General features: G+C 42.4%; 1 protein-coding gene across 4 annotated transcripts in view; it reads right to left on the minus strand.

Moving 5' to 3' along the window:
• SELENOI (selenoprotein I) overlaps positions 1–15508 on the minus strand; it is a 44518-nt gene extending 29010 nt beyond the window's left edge. For 2 of the 4 annotated variants that reach the window (XR_003434134.1, XM_027113636.1), the window contains exon 1: positions 15349–15508. Coding sequence is in view for 3 of the 4 variants with exons in the window: in XM_027113636.1 (XP_026969437.1) it covers positions 15349–15405 (57 nt within the window). In the remaining variant the exon portion in view is untranslated. The remainder of the gene's footprint in view (positions 1–15348) is intronic. The other 2 variants (XM_027113634.1, XM_027113635.1) reach the window with 2 other exon arrangements.
• Between the last annotated feature and the right edge of the window lie 465 nt (positions 15509–15973).

The raw sequence follows: 15973 nt of genomic DNA on the forward strand, positions 1-15973 counted from the left end.
TTGGCAGGCGGATTCTTAACCCCTGTGCCACCAGGGAAGTCCCCAAATTCTGAAGTTTAACTCTAAATTTCTATTTCAGGAGACCAGTAGAAGTATGAAAAGATTATAGAACTCAATACAAATAGGTCAGTCTGCCTAACTGCATTTTTTACCTTTAATAATAACAGCAGATAAGCTCAAGTATAACAAGGAAATCTAATATGAGATTACAAAAGGTAGCAAACAGTAAACCTAAAGAGCACTCTGTGCTCTAGCCTTACACACCTGAGTATTTTTCAAGGTCACATATCACTTGGTATAAACAAAGAAACTTGAAACTGTCTTGTGAATCAATAGGAGGAAAGAAGAATGAGTCACACCTTCCACATGCCTGAAAAAATAAGTAAAATTTTAAAGGAGCTAAACTAAATTTAGTTAATGCCTGTTAAATATATTATTTTCTATCGGAATGATGTTTTGGTATACACCAGAATATCTGAACAAGGTAATAATCCCCTGTTTAAGGCCTGCAGGACTTGCTTGATCTACAATCTGTTGGGCCAGACTAATCCAGTGCCCTGGAGAAAGGCTTGAGAACCACAACCTGAGTTTGAGAATCATTCCAAGGCAGAATCTCAGAACCACAAGAGTTCAGGAGATATCTAGTTCTCACGTGCCTGCCCCTCACCTATGTGAATAGGTAAAACAGTCATCTGGCCTCTTTATTTTTTTCTTTAATTTATTTTATTTATTTATTTTTGGCTGCGTTGGGTCTTCGTTGCTATGCGTGGGGCTTTCTCTAGTTGCGGCGAGTGGGGGCTACTACTCTTCGTTGTGGTGCGCGGGCTTCTCATTGCGGTGGCTTCTCTTGTTGCGGAGCACAGGCTCTAGGCGCGTGGGCTCAGTAGTTGTGGCACATGGGCTTCAGTAGTTGTGGCTCGCGGGCTCTAGAGCGCAGGCCAGCAGTTGCAGCACATGGGCTTAGTTGCTCTGCGGCATGTGGGATCTTCCTGGACCACGGCTCGAACCCATGTTGCCTGCATTGGCAGGCGGATTCTTAACCACTGCGCCACCAGGGAAGTCCCTGGCCTCTTTATTTATTTTTTAATTTTTGGCTGCACTGCGCGGCATGCGGATCTTAGTTCCCCAACCAGGGATCAAACCAGTGTGCCCTGCAGTGGAAGCGTGGAATCCTAACCACTGGACCGCCAGGGAAGTCCCTGGCCTCTTTTTAAATGCCTCTGGTTACCAAAATACTCATTACTTCTAGAAATAGCCCAATCCAACGTTAAAACAACTTTTCTATATGCTAACAAAATCCTCCCCTCACCCCATATTTCCTATCATGTTTTCAATTTCCCTAACAAAGCCAGGCAGACAAGGGTCCAATTTTTTTCCAAACAATAATGCTTCAAACGTTTGAAGATGGCTCTGCCTGTCACACCTAAACCTTCTCTTCACCTGGTTAAAAAATCTCATGTTCCTTTTGCTGTTACTCTCTTGCCAAAGTTTCACTCTCTTCATCATCTAGGTCTAATTCTCTAGACCAGAGGTTGGAAAGCTTTTTCTGGAAAATGCCAGAGAACAAATATTTTAGGCTTTGCAGGCCAAATGGTCTCTGTAACAATACCCAAAACTGCCACGGAAGCAGAAAGAAGTCCCAGAAAATAAGAAAACAAAGAGGCATGCTGTGTTCCAATAAAACTTTATTCACAAAACAGGTGTCCGGGGGCTTCAGTTTGACAACCAGTGCTCCAGACAATCCATTTTGTTGTTAAACCAAAACAAAAGTGTGACCCAGGGCAAAAGGAATATTTCAAGCAGTGCATGAGCACAAAGGAGAACATGACTAAGGTCTTCTTCCTCAACAACTTAGTTCTCTAACAGATGCTCAACACAGTATTAATTTCCTGAGGCAACAAAGTCATACTGCAGACTTACACACACCTTCACAGCCACCTTACCCCGTCAGGCCTTTCTCATACAGACTGCAAAGCCACCTTTCTCTGTGTTAATATGACGCTGACTGTTGGAAACTAAGTGTAAGACCCTATATTTACCATTTTAACATTTCATCTTGCTAGAGTCCACTCATCTTTCTATCTCCTCCGATCTCCTCAGGGTCAGACTCAGTTATCCAAGGTACCAGCTCTGCCCCCCAAACTCTCAGCATGTAAAGCTCTCATGCTAGCAATGCCTTCACATAAGTCTCTGTAAAAATGCTGATCAAGGTAGAACTTCTAAACATTCCCCTCAAGATTGCTATTAATACATTTAGTCATTTTTATTTGGCTACAGAATTCCATACTGTCATCTACGGCAATTAGTCTATGTCACCCATGAGAAAAGATTTTCATAAAGTCTTAGTGAAATCCAGAATTATCTTAGATAATATTCTGTCAAATATTAGAAAGTTTCAACTTTCTACAACTTGTAACTACAACTTGTAACTTCAGTACAAGTCAGGAAATAAAGCAGAGTTCATTCTTCATTCATTCATTCAGTAAAGTCAACAAATAATTGTGACTGAGTGCCTATGATTGTGCCAGGCACTGTGCTAGGCCACCAGAAAGAGAATGGTGAACAAGACCAAAAAGTTTCCTATGTTCACCAAGTCCGGTCTAGGGTGAGACGGATGCTAAGCAAGAAAACAAGTCGTAATCACAAGATGTGATCAATACTGTGAAGGCAATAAACAAGGTGTTTGTATCAGAGGACCAGGGGGCTGGGAATGTGCCTAGTCAGGGTGCTCAGAGAAAGCTTTTCAGGGGAGGGGACACTTAAGCTGAGTCCTAGAAGATGAGAAGACAGGTAAAGCATGTATGAGACAGAACAGTGAGTCAAACAAGGTAGACCCTAAAGAGAACACGCTGCTGGAGATTCCATTTATATGAAGTTCAAAATCAGACAAAATTAATTTATGGCAAAAAGAGGTCATAATAGCAGTCTGGTGAGAGGGACTAAATGGGGGCCCTCCGAGGTGCTAAAAATAATTCTTTATCATGGTGGTGGTTACATACATATACAAAATTCATCAAATTGTGTACTTAAGATCTGTGCGTTTGTATATAATTTATACCTTAAAAAGGAGAAAGAAAATAAAGAATATATGTGTGGCAGTGTGCGTGTGTGTGTGTGTGGTGTGTGTGTGGTTTATAGGTGTTGGGAGGGGGGCGTGCATGCCAAGATGCCTTCTAAGCAGAGAACAAAATGTGGAAGGACCACAGAGTGGAGGGAGGCCAATGGAGCCACAGCGTAGTGAGTGAGCGAGGAAGAGTGGTATGAAATGACACTGGAGACATGGGCAGACACCACCCAAAGGTCCACAGTGAGTTTTATTTTATCATAAGCCCAGTGCATATCCTGATTTATATTATTAAAGGATCCCACTGTTTACAGTGTAGAAAATGGACTGGAGGGGGGCAAAGGTGCAAAATAGTTACGAGACTGTTACAGTATACCAGGCAAGAGACGATTACGGGTTAGGCCAGGAGCAGTACAATGACTCTAAATTACTGCCAAAATATGCTATAAAGTGCCCGTTTTTGAGAAGGGCATTAGAAATGTGCCTCCTCTTAATTTAAGAAGGAAATTGGCTCTAACAAAAGGAAAACTATGGAAGCACTTTGTTGGACCTAAAAGTATTTCCCTTATACATGTACTTTAAATCCTTTCTATACACTGATAAGAAAACTGACTGAACTGACACACCCTTGCACTAAATACAGAGTTTTGGACAACTTATTAATTAGACTGAGGCTAGTATCCCATCTAATACTAATACAGATGGTAATACTCTAACATCTATAAACAGATGCAGGTTTCCCTTGCTTTGTCTTCTAATCAATATAAGGAGGATAAGTCTCCAACTATCAAATGATTTTTAATTCAAATCCTGTCTTTACCCATTTGAAATATAAACTTTACACTTATGAAACATATTTTAGTTAACCCTGGAAATCCATAAAGTATGGATTGAGTACAAGCTAATAATAGTTTATAAACAGCACTTATTGTTAATCATTTCAGATGTAAGCAGACTCAAAATGATGTTTCTGACTTTTTAAAATGATTCCCCAAATTCTTGAGTTCCAAATCATCCATGTTTTTAGGAATAAAAGGCAGGATAGTCACAAAGAACCAATTTTAGTTCACAACTGGGTTCACTGTATGAAGTTACTTATTGCTTATACCAACTTTGCAGACATAATGAAAGAAACACATTATCAACCTTTCTTAAGAACTCAGGAGAGAGAAAAGAAATGTCAGCTCTCTTCTCTCCCCCTGCACAGTGAAGCTCAGTGTCTGGTGTGGTATTGGTATGGTATGGAGGTCAGTCCCTTGCTGACAGGTCTCATGACTCAATCATGTTTAGGCTTAAGTCTTTACAGGGGCAGGATCCATTGTGGCCAACATGTGCCCTACCACTCCTGGAGCAGAGTTCTTTAGCAATGGCATTCCAAGTCTCTGGGCCAGTCACTTAAGCAAAAAACATAAAACAAAAGATCCCAATTATTAAAAATTGTTATTTACGCAACAAATATCAAGGCAGTCAAAAGAGCTACCTTCACATACAAATGTGGGACTCACTGAGCACTGGTACTTAAAGAAGCAGTTAAGAGAATGGAGAAAGCTTCCCGACCTGATCCTTTCTGCATCTGGCGCATAGTAGGAGTTCAGTAAACATATCTGAGTGTTTGCACATATGAATGAATAAATGCATGAACTACTCTGCATGTTTACTTAAATGGCAGTATAGAGTGATTCCCTCAGTGATGAGAGGAACTCTTTTCCCCCAGGAACTAGTCTACAGCAACTTTTCACTTCACAAGGGGAAGCTGCTCTTACTCTCCCCCTATTAATAACACCATGTCTACATGTGTATGTTTTATAGTTTCCAAAGTACAATTACCTTTGTTCTCTTATTTGATATTGTAAAATAGATAAGGTAGATTATTCCTCCCTATTTTACAGATGAAGAAACTATAAAATTCAGGGATTAACAGCTAATACGCAGGAAGGTCTAAATTGTAAATCCTTTATGAATCATCTTGGAACATTTCTGCGAAATGGATCACTTTGCTTTAATCCAGACTACCCGCTCCGGGCTCAAGTACAATCATGAGCCACCCAGATCCACTGAAAATGTTATTAACACAGTATCCTCCAATTCTTCTGTCTTCCAATTTGTGGCGGACACACCCTAAGGTAATCCCCAGTGAGTCAAGCCCTTTTATAATCAATCCCCTCCTATTGATGGTTCAGTCGTTCCCCTGAGGGTGGAACCTGTAACTTGCTTCTAGCGAACAGAATATAGTGAAGGTGATCGATGTCACTGCCTTGATTGAGAGAACATTATAGGGCAAAGGTGATGAGATGTCCCTTCCATGATATAGTTCATTACCTAAGACTCCATCTTAACAGTTTGGAGAAGAGTCTCCCATTGACCTTGAAGAAGCAAACAGCAATGTTATGAACTGCCTATGGTGAAGGCCATGTGGCCAGAAAAGTGGGCAACTACTGGGAGCCGAGAGCCTCAGCCCTATAACTGGAAAGAACTGAATTCTGCCAACAACCACATGAGCCTGGATGAGGACCCCAAACTCCAGATGGAAGCACAGCCCAGCTGACACCTTCACTGCAGGCTGGCGAGACCTCAAGCAGAGGAGCCAGGTAACTGGTGCCCTGACTCACAGAAACTGTGAGACAATAAATGTGTGTTGTTTTATGCACCAAGTCTGTGGTAATTTGTTATCCAGCGATAGAAAACTAATATCCAATACTGAAAGCACTGCAACATCCTCTTTTCTAGTAAGAGATACCTTGAGGCTCCTATCCACAAAATCAAGACTACCTGATACTTGAGGGTTAATATATGAACATTACGGTAATATAGCTTCTTACTCGTTTACATTCGTTTCTTGGTTTTATTAACTGCTCTTCAATATAATGGAATATTTCTCTGATGAGGTGCTTCTCAAAATGTAGTTGCCAAACTGAGTGCAAATTCTTGGGCCCCACCCTAAATACACAGAATCAGACAGCCTGGGGGTAGGGCCCAGCAATCTGTCTTGTAACAAACGCCCCAGGTGATTCTGAGGCACCCTCCAGTCTGAGGGCCACTGCTCTGGTGAAAACAAATGTGAATGACACTCCTGCAAACTCCTCAGCTGAAGGAAAAGCCACACCATCAGCTTAGTGGTCAACACCTAAACCTCCTGATGGCAACTTCAAATACTGCACTGCGAGCAAGAGACAAGGTATAATAAAATTCAGCAGGTACTCACTAAATGCAAGGCACTGTGCTAGTAATAATCTATCAAGAAAGAAAAACACCAAATCGAACTGAAAATGAAAAAAGGCGGGGGGGGCATTATATTAACCCTAAGACAGAAACTGAAAGTTTCTTAAAGTTCTTTTTAATCCATACAAGACTTTAAGAACTACACCCACAGAGGACATGACTCAGTGGACAATGAGATCCCATTTCCGTGAATACTGTCATTTATATCTGCTAACAAATCAGAGGAGAGAAGGTGGTGAGAGACGACTGGAGAAGAACTAGAGCAGTAAGACAAGAACAAGCATGTCCTGATGACAAATGTTTGCTTGCTAGACTTAAACAACATATAATAAACTAACAAGAGATGAGAAGATAAGACAAAAGGAGGGGTCATTTAGTGAAGGGACTTGAAATCCTTGCTGAGGAATCTCGACATCAAACACATGATAAATCTGTGGGAGGTACTGCAGATTCATAAATAGGAAAGTGGTATTTGAAAAAATTTACTTACTCTTCCTTTGCTGAAACATCCTTTCTCTTGGTATAACCTCCTCGGGTGTGAGTATGCGTGTACATGTTATATGACAGTTAAATGTTCACAAGCAGAGAAGCACAAATGTCAAGTTTTATTTTTTATTTACTTAACACTAACACGGCACTGAGTGCCAGGCACTTTACAAATATTAACTCATTCAATTTTGACAATTTTGATCCTATGAGGCAGGTACTACCCCATTTCACAGATGAGGAAACCTGGTTAGAGAGACTAAGTTATGCTCAAGGTTGCAAAGCTAGGATGTGGGTTCTATTTAACTCATTATCAGTCCCAAAGCTAATTAGTTAATCAAAAGCCATTTCCCGCAATTAGAGCTAATAGTGAATGAAATGTTCTTAATAGTCAACTAAATATAAGACTAGCAAGTACAAGCCCACTTGTCCCTACGAATAATTTAAAACTGGGGGAAGAGAAAACAAAGTCAGTTCTTCCTTTTTCACTGTACATTTTCCCCATCTGTAAACATTAGACACAAACCCAATTAAGCACGTCACTGAAGGTCTTTATTCTAATGTTTATATCTTTTGCACAAAACACCCAGTAACTACAAAGCAGAGTTTATACGCCGTTCTTAGAACTGAGAGGCAACATAGCATGAAGAACATGGACTCTGGACACAGAATGCCTGGGTTCAAATCTCAGCTGTGGGACCTTGAGCAAGTTACTTAAACACTGCGTCTCAGTAAAATGGGGTAAATAATAGTACCTCTACCTCACAAAGCACTTGTGAATATTAAATGAGACAATATATGTAAAGCACTTAAAGAACGCCTGGCATATAGTAAGTGCTATATAAATGTTTGCCATCATTATCATTATCACTATTGGGTATTTACAATGACGTCGCTCTTGCCATTGCAACCTCCCCTCATTGAGCTCATTAAGCTCGGCCTGGTCCCTCACACACCTTCCACTTCCTTGTGCCTCTAATTTAGCATGATCCGCCCAGGCTCTGTGCCTTGGTTCCCATCAGACTCTGACTGAAACATCTTTCCCCTCTCTCCCTTATGCGCCAGGCAAATTCTTATTCAGCAGAGAAGTTCTTGACATTTAAGCATTACGGCAATTACAAAAGCAAGCCATCAGCAGTGAACTGATATTTCAGAAAGTAGTTTGAGAACCAATTCGTTTCTTCCAAATAGCACCTAGAAATGGAGTAACCTTCTACCTAACTATCTCTCTCTCACTCTGCAGAAGTTTCCCATCCATTTTTCTCTCACTCCTTTTGAAAGATTCCTGTCTCTGCCAACTGAAAAAATAATTCTTTCTATGAGACATTTGTAAATCTATATCTAAGATGACTAAAATACGTTTCAAGCCTTACTAATGTACTTACAAGTGAGAGAGGCCAGTTTCCCACATGTACTCAAGGAGACCAAGGCACAACTAAAGATAAGTTATGCTTGAGTTAACTGTAACATATCTAGCTAATGCCATAATTAACACATTATATAGTAGTCAGCCTGCAGTCATAACAAGTGAAAATCAAAAGATCAGGAATTTCTCATGTTTCCCCTGTGACTCTGGAGGAAAAGTGTTCTAGTCTTTGAAATCATTACAGAAACAGTCCTCTAATGGGGGACATTTCATCCACAAATGATATTTCTCTAGAACATGACATTTTCTTTGTTTTAATTCCAAGTCCAAAAACCACACCTTCCAAGAGAAGTCTGCCCCATGGTCCTGTCCAAGAGAAGGGCCCTGTGCAAAAGATTACTGTTATTCTGCCAGATTCAGCCTCATTCATCATTTAAATTATAACTTTGCTTCTGTTCTGTAAGGACCAATCTCGTACGAGTTAGGTTACTGATGAGATATTAATAAAATACCTCCTCACTGAACTATCAAGAGGATTAACTCTTAGACTCAACAAATGCCGGGGGCCATTATTACCAAAGAGTTAATGCTCCACAAAACCCCCACCTCAGCGACTCCACCCAGTCATCCTACCAGAACCTGAGTCACCCCAGACTCCTCCGCATCTTTTACCTTCACCCCTTCCAGCTAGTCAGTTACTGCGTTCTGTCAATTTAAAATCTTAAATCAAGCATCACAATCAAATGTACATAGGGGGAAAAAATGTACATAGGGATCAGGCAGGTAAACTGAACAAAGCAGACCTGCGTGGAGCACAGGGACTGGTAGGGAAATGGCACACTAGAGAGCAAATACCCTTTTTTTTTTTTTTTAACATCTTTATTGGAGTATAATTGCTTTACAATGGTGTGTTAGTTTCTGCTTTATAACAAAGTGAATCAGCTATACGTATACATATATCCCCATATGTCCTCCCTCTTCCGTCTCCCTCCCACCCTCCCTATCCCACTCCTCTAGGTGGTCACAGAGCACCGAGCTGATCTCCCTGTGCTATGTGGCTGCTTCCCACTAGCTATCTATTTTACGTTTGGTAGTGTATATATGTCCACGCCACTCTCTAACTTTGTCACAGCTTACCCTTCCCCCTCCCCATATCCTCAAGTCCATTCTCTAGTAGGTCTGTGTCTTTATTCCCATCTTACCCCTAGGTTCTTCATGACCTTTTTTTTTTTTCCCTTAGATTCCATATATATGTGTTAGCATACGGTATTTGTCTTTCTCTTTCTGACTTCACTCTGTATGACAGATTCTAGGTCCATCCACCTCACTACAAATAATTTCGTTTCTTTTTATGGCTGAGTAATATTCCATTGTATATATGTGCCACATCTTCTTTATTCATTCATCCTATGATGGACACTTAGGTTGCTTCCATGTCCTGGCTATTGTAAATAGAGCTGCAATGAACATTTTGGTACATGACTCTTTTTGAATTATGGTTTTCTCAGGGTATATGCCCAGTAGTGGGATTGCTGGGTCGTATGGTAGTTCTATCTGTAGTTTTTTAAGGAACCTCCACACTGTTCTCCATAGTGACTGTATCACAAATACCCTTTTTGAAGAGGGCAAGCACTATTCAGCTTCAGGAGATTCTTGTCAGGGCCTATGTTATCCACTATTTTAGTTTTTCAAGAGAATCCAGAAATCTGGGCTTTTATGGGGAAGATACTAATTTTTGAAACAAAGTAGGTGTGAGCCAAATTAAATATATCTGCTGGCCAAATTCAGTGGGCAGGTTAACCAGTTCTGACCTTTAGATTCCCATCTCCCCTTCTATCCCCACTGCTTTGATTCAAGCCTTCCTCATTTCTGACCCAATTTTATCTGGGAGGATCCTAAAAGGTCTCCAGATCACCCCTACCTCCCCTGCTCTCCATTCATTTTCTAGTTGCCAGGGTGAGCTTCCTAAAATTAAAATCTGATCCTGTTTAAAATTTGTAAGTGGCTCCCCAAACCTATAGCATTACCATGTACCTAAGAACCACTTGAGGTATGTGTCTAACATGAATATCACAGCAACCTACCCGATCTGAACCTCCCAAAATGGACCTAGAAATTGGCTAAACACTTTCCCCAGGTGATTCTAAAGCCAATAGTCCTTGGACCACAGAAACAATGATCTACAGGGTAAAATCCAGAAATCCTTTACATCAAATCATCCCCCTCTGAGGGGGCCCCGCCTCCCTCTCCAGTCTCTTCTCTGGACACTCCACCACTAAGTCCCAACACCTAACATCTTACGGTTCCCAGAAAATACTCTCAGGCCTCAACCCCTGTGCACTCACCCCACTGCTCTCCAGTGCTGGGATGCCTTTTCTCCCCTCTTCACCTGGTAAGAACTGGGGCCTACTCAGCTTCATCCTCTAGACTGAGCTCTGCCTTCCCCTCCATCCCCTCTCTGAAGCCTTTCTCAGCTTTAACCCTTACTCCCTGGAGCTGCTTCCTTCTCTCCCACAGCACCCAACACTTACCTAACTGTATTTATTAATTCTTTATATCTGTTTATTTCCTTGCCAATATGCCACCAAACTGAGTTCCTTGAGGTCAGGAATTCTAGCTTAGCTTAATTTTGCAGCCCCAGTGCCATGTCTGACCCAGAGCAGGCCCTGAATAAATGCTTACTGAATAAGCAAAATCAAACTGCATGAACCAGTAAGGGTGCAGGCCAGATTCCAGTTCTTTAGCATTACCATCAAGATGTATGCAGCCTCTCCTTCCCACCTAAATTCACAATTATCACAATTCCTGTAATCAGGCTATTGTTGACAGTCAAGTTAATTAACTACCAGAATAGCAGAAGCCAATTCATCATAAAATTATATTCTTGAAACCAAACAAGATATTGCACAGAACACTTCCTCTCTGAAGCAAAATGATATGATACAATTTGAAACTAGCTGCTACACTATCAATTAGAACTAAGCCTTCCTTAGGTCAGATTAGGTATACCACAATAGAAGTTTCACCCTCAGATAAGTGGGGAAATCCTTCAACTAAAGATAGGGTATGAAGAGAGAAGGAATGATAAGCCTCATGAGAGTGAAATCCCTCAACATAACTGTCTGAAGGTACATTAATAAGCAACAGAGAACAATGGTGGTTAAACTTTCTACATCTTCACATTCAAAATACAGAAGTAACCTTCCGATTTCCAGGAGATGCACAGCTCCATTTTACCATACTTCCAAAATGGTTTTTATTCTTTTACACTTGCATTCCTTCAACAAATATTTGTCAAATGCCTACTCTGTTCATGTGCCAGACCTTGGTCACATGGAACAAGAGAGCTGTAGGATGTGCCCTCCCAGAGCTCATATCCTAACAGAGAGGGCAGACACTCAACTAATTATTCAACTGTTTGATAAGGCTGGGATAACACAATGAAGAACACAAGTGTTTAGAGAGCATATAACACAGAATCCATCCCATGCTTTCTTCTATACTCAAAATCAATTGTCTTAACAGTTTCTTACTACAGAAACCTAATTACTACTCTATGTGTGCGCTCCTTTCAGGAGTTATTCTGAATAACCGCCAGGTTTCCAACTGTAGCTCCTCAGATGTACCTCTAGGGAAGATAAAGAAATTAAACTGGTTCAAAAGTAATTTTTCCACCAGCTGCTTTTATAGTACCAATTTTTCTCTACAACTCTTTGTTTTAATACACAGGGTCACATCAGGGAATAAAAATCTCTTTCGAGTGTTTTGGGTCTTTACCCATTTATGGGATGATCTTCCTCAAAAGCTGTTTTAATGCGATCAGCATTTACAAAGCACTCACTGTCGAAGCCCACATAATGGGAATGGGTGATCTTCAGGAAGCAAAGGTCTCTAGGTGCAATTCATGTTCCACTTAAACTGACCACACAGACTTTTTTCCTTTGGACTCTGGATTCATATTTTTTTAATATGAACGCAGTACTGAGTAAAGAACCTTCTACTAGAAGAAGTTTAGGTTATAAATTTGTGCCACACACCCCCACCCCCAGTTTTTTAAAGGAAGCCTCATTATAACTAAAATAACATCAATAAACTACGTTTTAGTGAACATTGGATGCTGGCTAAATTGACCTTTGTTTTCCAAGATGATAGGAAATCTGCTCTCAGACACAGGAAGTGAGTCAGATAACAGAAGAGGGAAAAATAGGAATGGAAAAATCACACTAAAATTTTCTGTAAATTAGGACACCTATCTAGTCGGAAATACAAATCTAGGAAAGACAGCTTATAAAAAAAAAAAAAAAGAAGATTCCCTATTACAGACAATGCTGCAAATGAAACAGCTAGTCTATTGGCACCTACTAGAAAGCCAGATCCTAGTAAGGAAGAAAAAGTTTTATATTTATATAAAAAGTCAATATTTACAGTGCAGAAGAGGGAACAGAAAGGTGGTGGAGCTTAAGGGAAAACAAGAGGTATCTAGGTTAACAACCTTCTTTAGTGAAAGCCCTGCACTGGGTTAAATTTCGACTTAAAATGTTCAGACAAGTCAGCACCTCAGTTCAAACTGGTATGGTACCACATTGCTTGAAGGCAGAGGAACGCACTATGTGACCTTGTAAGGTCTCTTAACAGTTATCCCAATTCCAGTTTGACAAAATCCACTATGACTCTTCTCAGTCATTCATTCATTCCACAAATGTTTACTGGATGCCTATGCACAGAAGCACTGTGCTCAGGTCATGGCGATCCATAAGACAAGCGTAACCACTTGGGTACTGCATTCTAATGGGGAGACACCTGAAGAACTAACTCCATACAGGAGCAGAGGGTACTGTGAGAGCACACTTAAGGGGAATGCGATACTTAGGGAATGCTTCTCTGAGGAATATTTAAGATGCGAAGATGAACATAAATGGGCAGCTACATTCCTGGCAGACGTAACAACATTACTTGAAGATCTGAAAAAAAAGGGGACGAGGGAGATGGCTGCTAATGTTGGGAGGGGTAGACAGTGAGTGGCATGACATGAAGCTGATGACACAGACAGACGAGGGCCAGGTCATTCAGAGCCATGCAGATCATGTTCTGGATTTTTGGACTTCATTCCAAGAGCAAAGGGAAGACGATGGAGGATTTTAAGCAAAGGAGTGATGTGACCAGATGTACATTTTTTTAAAAGATCACTACGAAGCATAGAGAAAGAACTGGAAGGGCAAAAGTGGATGTGTGCAAGCAACCATATCAAGTAGTATTGGATTATAACCCAAAGTGTAAAATAAATATCCATGAATTCATACTGATATAAATAAATCATTGAATAAATATACATTGGGAAGAAAAGATAAATCTTCCACGCAGAAATCCAAATAAATTATGTCAACACTCTGCCCTCAAGGAGGTGCAGCATAACTCTCCACTCCTTAAGTGAGGGCTGCGCATACTGACTTCCTTTCAAAGAGAAACCTGACAAAAACTACCTCAGCAAGGTGATCAAAGTCAACATCAACAGCGATAAGTCATGCCGATGACATGATGACATGTACTCTTCTCACAATGAGAAAGGCACTTCAACCCTGTGGTCTTCCCCCCAAACCCCATGACCCTTGTCTAATCATGAGAAAAACATCAGACAAATCCCAATTGAGGGACATTCTACACAATACCTGACCAGAACTCCTCAAAACTGTCAAGGTTATCAAAAACAAGAAAAGTCTGAGAAATTGTCATAGCCAAGAGGAGCCTTGAGACGTGATGAGTAAATGTGATGTGGTACTCTGGATGAGATCCCAGAACAGAAAAAGAACATCAGGTGAAAACTAAGGAGATCTGAATAAAGTATGCGCACACGTTAATAATAATGTGTAAATATCGGTTCATTAATTGTGACAAATGTACCATAAGATGTTAATAACAGGGCTCCCCTGGTGGCGCAGTGGTTGAGACTCCGCCTGCCGATGCAGGGGACACGGGTTCGTGCCCCGGTCCGGGAAGATCCCACATGCCGCGGAGCGGCTGGGCCCGTGAGCCATGGCCGCTGAGCCTGCGCATCCGGAGCCTGTGCTCCACGACGGGAGAGGCCACAGCAGTGAGAGGCCCGCGTACCGCAAAAAAAAAAAAAAAAAAGATGTTAATAACAGGGAAAACCGGGTGTGGAGTATATGGGAACTCTGTATGTATGATCTTCACAATTTTTCTGTAAATCTATTCTAAAATATTCTAGAACCATTCTAAAATTAAAAGATTAAAGTATATCTGGGGAGAGTGGTAATGGAACCATCTTCCTACTTTAGGCTAAAAATGACAGAACATACAGGACCTGGTGATTCACCGGCTGGTGGGTGGGGTAGAGGACTCAGTAGTGAAAGCGACTCAGGTAGCAAGGACGAAAGGTTACTGCCCAGATGTGGGGCTTGGGCAACTGACTGGACGGATAGTGGAGTCATTCACTGATAAGGGAGTCGTGGAGGAGAACCGTACGTGAAGGAAAGTGAACAACCAGCATTTACTGGAGGCCCATTATGTACTAGGCGCTTCTCCAATTCTCATAATCATTCCGCATCGTAGAGACTATTATTTGGCCCAAAGCCAAATAAAGAAATTAGATTCTGGTATCAGGTTCGGTATCAGGTTTATATGTACTCCAAAGCCCGCGCTCTTTCCACTACACAGTTCCAGTTCCTGCCTGTGCACACGTACTTCACTGGCCGCCCAGGCGCCTCTTTGCTGGGAGTGGAAGCGAGCGCATCAGCAGTTTGGCCCCAGCAGTCACTCTCCCTCCCCGGGCCTCATCTGCCAAATGATTCTCTCCATCTCCGAAGTTGAACGCAAGAGAGCCGAGTAGAAACTTCTTCATTAAAATGAAGACAATTAAGACACCACAGAAGGCAACTGCATCACCTCTCAGGGGACTAAAAATAATAATAATAACGAAGTAAAGAAGCGAAGGGAATTCTCTCGCTCCACTCTCGTCGACCGGTCTCCTAAGGAAAAGGCAATCCCCCGGGAGGGTACCGAGTCGGAGCGGCGGGCCTAGGATGCTCCCACGCTCCCCGACCCCAAAGCCCCAGCACTCGGCAGGACCCACGGAGAAACTCCCTTCAGCCTGCCCGGAGCCACGCGGCACAAGGTGACACGGACCGCGCCGGCCCCTTAGGCGCCTAGGAGAGGCCGGGACCAGCAGGGAGAGTGGAGTCCGCGGGGCCCGCGCTACCTTGTATTTATCAAAGCCGGCCAGCTGCTCCGGGCTCACGTATTCGTAACCAGCCATGACGACGCGAACACTAGCGCCCACTCGGCAGCGACGCTCCACGACGAGATGGGGAAACACGAGCACCACACCAGCTGGGCAAGACTGGGAAGACCTGGGCTGGCAAAGGCGCTGGAAAAGCCGTGCTCCGCCCACCGCGCACGCGTAACCACCCCAGCCACTTCCGCCGCCTCCCAGAGCGCAAGCGCAGCCCCCACTTCTCCCCGCCCACCGAGGGGGTGTAGCTAGCAGGCTCACGCGGTTCCCCCTTCGCGCAGTCGCAGTCCAATCAGCGTAGATCGGGAGCCACTAAGTTCCGCCTTCTAGGCTTCCTCGTCGCTTTATTAGCTAGCGTCAAAATTGGTGAGTTGAGGTAAGGCAAGAGGGGAGGTGAAAGGTCAGCTTCCCAGGAGGCCTTGCTCTTCGTCTTTGGGGTGTGCTGGCGGTGATGTGGCATCTGTACCTGGGTAGAGCTTTGGGGTTACCTTTTTAGTCTTGGGGGGGGTGGGGTAGGGTGATTGCGTGCGAATCAGTTCAGCAGTACCTCAGGAAAGAGGGCTTAGTTCCCCCAAGCCGTGAAGTAAAAGCA

This window comes from Aethalodelphis obliquidens, unplaced genomic scaffold (assembly GCF_003676395.1).
Source record: "Aethalodelphis obliquidens isolate GAN/ISIS:26980383/991018 unplaced genomic scaffold, ASM367639v1 scaffold12, whole genome shotgun sequence".
NCBI lineage: Eukaryota > Metazoa > Chordata > Mammalia > Artiodactyla > Delphinidae > Aethalodelphis > Aethalodelphis obliquidens.